The sequence below is a fragment of the Carlito syrichta genome, unplaced genomic scaffold (genome assembly GCF_000164805.1).
Source record: "Carlito syrichta isolate Samal-C Ts95f unplaced genomic scaffold, Tarsius_syrichta-2.0.1 Scaffold142954, whole genome shotgun sequence".
NCBI lineage: Eukaryota > Metazoa > Chordata > Mammalia > Primates > Tarsiidae > Carlito > Carlito syrichta.
In genome coordinates this window covers 184,770-189,592 of record NW_007087050.1, presented here as the reverse complement: position 1 = coordinate 189,592, position 4,823 = coordinate 184,770, and the positions used below count along the sequence as shown (strand labels likewise).

The 4,823-nt window shown below is 56.3% G+C and overlaps 1 protein-coding gene across 1 annotated transcript in view; it reads left to right on the top strand.

Moving 5' to 3' along the window:
- Positions 1 to 98: 98 nt before the first annotated feature.
- ZDHHC24 (zinc finger DHHC-type containing 24) overlaps positions 99 to 4,823 on the top strand; it is a 6,427-nt gene continuing 1,702 nt past the window's right edge. Inside the window, exons 1-2 of the mRNA XM_008050067.2 lie at positions 99 to 480; positions 2,216 to 2,493. Of these exons, the coding sequence (XP_008048258.1) occupies positions 200 to 480; positions 2,216 to 2,493 (559 nt within the window). The 5' untranslated portion in view covers positions 99 to 199. The remainder of the gene's footprint in view (positions 481 to 2,215; positions 2,494 to 4,823) is intronic.

Sequence of the window (4,823 nt, the reverse complement as noted above, 5' to 3'; positions counted from 1 at the left end):
GTCGCTCAGCTGCGTCACCCGAGCTTCGGCGCCCTCGGGATTCTGAGCATCGCCGGGCTCTTCCGTCGGTCCAATCACCTCCCGCCCCCTCACCCTTCCGAGCCCCGATTGGTCCTGCTGGACGTCCGTCTGCCGCAATCCCCGCCCCAATCCGGAAGCGGCGAGATCCCAGGGGTCCCACAGCCGGTGGGTCCAGGCCATGGGGCAACCCTGGGCGGCTGGAAGCGCGGAGGGGGCGCCCGCGCGGCTGCCTCTGGTGCTCACGGCGCTGTGGGCTGCAGCCGTGGGCCTGGAGCTGGCTTACGTGCTGGTGCTGGGGCCCGGGCCTCCTCCGCTGGGACCCCTGGCCCGGGCCTTGCAGCTCGCGCTGGCCGCCTTCCAGCTGCTCAACCTGCTGGGCAACGTGGGGCTCTTCCTGCGCTCGGATCCCAGCATCCGGGGCGTGATGCTGGCTGGCCGCGGTCTGGGCCAGGGCTGGGCGTGAGTGGGGCGCGTGATCCGGCGGGGAGAAGCGGGAGCCTCGGCGGGGGAGGGGCCCCAGGACCCGATTACACTGGGATCCGGGTCGTTAGAGCCAGCGACTCCTGGGATGGAACAGCTAGAATGAGCATTATTTATCACTCACAAATACTTAATTGAGCACCTACTATGTGCAGGGAAGGTACTGATCCAGGCATCGGGATAATAAGCAAATTATGTAGATTGTTAGAAGCAGATAGTGGAATGGAAACAAACAGTGGTGCAGGGTAAATGGGGTGGACGTTTCAGTTTACAGGTGGTTAATTCTAAACCACAAAAAAAAGATGTGTATTTGAGGTGGTGGATGTGTTGATTAGCTTGACTTAATTATTTCACATTGTATTGATAAATCATAACGTCACTTTGTATCTCATAAATATATATGCAACTATAATTTGTCAATTTATAGTTTAAAAAAGAAAAATTAAGTCAGGCACAATGGTCTGTGTCTGTAGTCCCAGCTACCCTAGAGGCTGAGGTGAGAGGAGAATCGCTTGAGGACAGTTCAAGGTTGGCTGTGAATAGCCAGTGCACTCCAGTCTGGGCAACATAGCAAGATCCTGTCTCTAAAAAAATTTTTTTTAGTTAATTTGAAATAGAATAAAAATAAATAGGTCAAGGTGGACCTCACCGAGGAGGCATTTGTGCCAAAACAGAGGAGGTGGGAGAGTTAGCTATTTGGGAATCTGAGGGAAGAGTGTTTCAGGCCGAGGGAATAGATGATACGAAGGCTCTGAGGAAGTTGTGTGCCTCGCATGTACCAGGAATGGTAAGAAGGCCAGGGTGGCTGTAGTGGAGTTGAGAGAGGGTAAGAGATGTCAGAGACAAAAGGACGTTGTGGGCCATTGAAGTCTTTCCCTTTTTTTTTTTTGAGTTGGAGTCTCACTCTGTCACCCAGACTGGAGTGAAGTGGCCACTCCCGGCCACCGCAGCCTCGACCTGCTGGGCTCCGGCGATCCTTCCGCCTCAGCCTTCTGAGTAGCCGGAATTACAGGCATGCGCTACCATGCCCGGCTGATTTTTTGATTTATTGTAGAGATGAGGTCTCGCTGCCCAGGTGGGTCTTGAACATGCGGGCTCAGGCAATCCACTCACCTCAGCCTCCCAAGGCGCAGGATTACAGGCTGAGCCACCGAGCCTGGCTGTGTGTGTATTTTTTAATTGTAGAGATGAGGTCTCACCAAGTTGCCCACGCTGGTCTCAAACCCACAGGCTCAGGCAATCCTCTCACCTCGGCCTCCCGAAGTGCTGGATTACAAGCATGAGCCATCACACCCAGCCATGACTTACTTAGGTCTTAAAAGAGTCATCTGGCTGCTGGGGTGAGACTTCCCTAAGAGGGCAAAGGTGGAATCAGAGACCAGTTAAGGGTCTGTTGCAGTAATCCAGAGGAGAGTTCCTATGACCCGGACAAGGTGGTGACCATGCAGGAAGGGAAGAGTTTGGGCTGGATGTTAGCGGCCAGAGAAAGAGGTCTGGGGATGTTAGTGCTGGAACAGACCTCAGACCTGCAGTGCTGAAACCGAAAGGTCTGGGGGCAGCCTGTCCAGCCTGCATTACCTGTAAGGAACCTGAGACTTAGTGAGGGCACCTGGTAGTTCCCGCTTCCCCGGGGTGGGCCCAGGGACTGACCCCGCCCGAGATCTGGGCTGCTTCGAGTTGCTGGGGGAACTGACCTTGTGGTTTCTTCCCGCAGTTACTGCTACCAGTGCCAAAGCCAGGTGCCACCCCGCAGCGGGCATTGCACTGCCTGCCGCGTCTGTATCCTGCGTCGGGACCACCACTGTCGCCTGCTGGGCCGCTGCGTGGGCTTCCGCAACTACCGGCCTTTCCTGTGCTTGCTGCTGCATGCGGCCGGGGTCCTCCTCCATGTCTCGGTGCTGCTGGGCCCCGCCCTGGCGGCCGTGCTGCAAGCCCACACGCCCCTCCACACCACCGCCCTCCTGCTGCTGCCCTGGCTCATGCTACTTTCAGGTGGGAAGCCTTGAACTGGGCTGGGGAGGAAGGCCCATTCTGGAGGCAGATGGGCTTTCTGTTCCCCGGGGATTCAGTCCCGGTGTCATTTATGGGGTTGAGGGCAGCTTGGTATTCAGCCGGCAAAATGCAGGGCCTCCAGGCAAGGATGGAGTTCCCCCTGGAGAATCGGGAGGGTTCCAGGGTTGCTGGGGTGGGAGAGGGAAGAGTTGTGAGTCCACAGGGGTGGTGGGAGGTGGGAGAGCCTTCTAGGCGGGGGATGGACATCCTAAGAGCAGAAACGGCCTGGACAAAGGCTTGGCGTTAAGGGAACCTGCAAAATCACCGTTTGTATACCTAACTCTGGAGTGTACCCCACATCTGTATAATTAAAACAGAAAAAGGCTTTGAGGCTGGACCAGTGGAGTGAAGGCGATTTGGCGGGAGTGGTGAGCACTGAGGCTAGGACGGTGGCTGAGGGCTGGATGGCGGGTGTGCTGAGTGCCGGTGTGAGGAGGCGGCTCTTAGGTGACTGGGCCCTGGGGAGCCAGTGAAAGTGGCGGGCAGGGCAGGCCCAGGGAAGACTTGCATCAGGAGGTTGATTGGGGTGTCTTGTGCTCGACGACACAGCCATCCCTCTTTCCTCTGACGTGACCCCAGCTAGAAGCCCCCACTGGTCCTTTCTACTCTGTTCCTTTTCCCCCATCTCTCCAGATGCGTGGGGCTTTCCCACCCTGACTCCTTCCTCCTACTTCATGAACCCCTCTGTAACTCTGTTCTGCAGTAATTTATTTATTTTTTTGAGTTGGAGCCTCACTTTGTCGCCGCCCAGGCTGGAGGGCAGTGGCACGCTCACAGCCACTGCAGCCTTCACCTGCTGGGTTCGGGCGATCCTTCTGCCTCAGCCTTCCAAGTAGCTGGAACCACAGGTGCATGCCACCATGCCCGGCTAATTTCTTGATTTATTGTAGAGTCGAGGTCTTGCCAAGCTGCCTAGGCTGGTCTCGCACCCCTGGACTCAGGCAATCCTCTCACCTCCGCCTCCCAAAGTGCTGGGGTTACAGGCGTGAGCCACCGTGCCCAGCTATTCTGCAGTTATTAATCTCCCCAACCACTCTGAGTAGTCACTGTCTCCTCACCCTATCCAAGCCCAGCTCTGTCCAAGGGCCCCCCACTCTACAGCCCAGGGGAGGCCTCTGGAGGCCAACCTGGGTTGTCACAGTCTTTTTCTGCCCACACTGGCTTCCTGACCAGCCCCTCTATACTGTCCTCTGTGACTCCTGCCTTCCCTGAGTCCCAGCCTTCTAGCTCTGCCGCCCCCACCTACCTCACCTCCCTGTGGTCGTCAAGCCTCTTTACCCCTCTCAGTCTGAGAAGAGTCAGGTTCCAGCCCCATCTCTCCTCAGCCCTGGTCCTGCTGAAGTCACAGGTGTCTGAAATTCTGTACAAACAGCCCCATCAGCGTTCAGTTTAGCTCTAGGCCTCCTTTCCGTGCTCCTACGTCCACATCCCAGTCCTGGTCAGAATCCAAATATGTGTCACCCCCCAAAACGTCCCTCTTTCTGCCACCCTCCCTGGCTCTCCAACTCTCCCTCCTCCACACCATGACAACCAGGCGCTCCTGGGCCCCAGGCTTGTGGCCCCACCCCCATATGCATCCACCTCGCCCGGGCAGCTCTCTTTCCTTCCAAAACACCATCCTGGCTTCTGTGGGTCTGCCCCTGGCGCTCGGTGACAGGTTGGCACCGAGCCACATTCACAGCTGCTGACCTCAGCAGGCCCCCAGCTGGGTCTGACTGTCCTGTTTTCCCGTGAGCTTGTTCCCCCACCGACTGCAGCTCAAACCTTCCCCATGCTCTTGCCTTCCAGACTCCTTCACGGAGACCACAAGACATCAGCTGGCACATCCAAAGTTGCCTTGCCCTCACATCCCCATGCCCGGCTGCCTGCCCCCAGTTTCTTGTGTCTGGAGCCCTCCTCCTGGCTTGTCATGCTAGGGGCCACCATGTACCCCCTGCCTGCAGAGCTGTTTGTTTAGGCTGGGCTTCTCTCCTGAGCTTCCAGACCTACAGGCCATCACTCACCTGTCTGGCAGGCACCTCTCTGTTCTGCTCCCGGATCTTAAGACAGAACATTTTCTCCTCACTTTATCTAAACAGATGAAGTAGACTTCCCTTACCCTCTTCCTAAGTTTGCCTGGTACTTCCCCTCAAGGACTCATTCTCATTGAGATGAAATTCACATAAGGTAAAACTCATATTTCAACTTTTTTTTTTTTGAGTTGGAGTCTCACTCTTTTTTTTTTTTTGAGTTGGAGTCTCACTCTGTCGCCCAGACTGGAATGCAGTGGC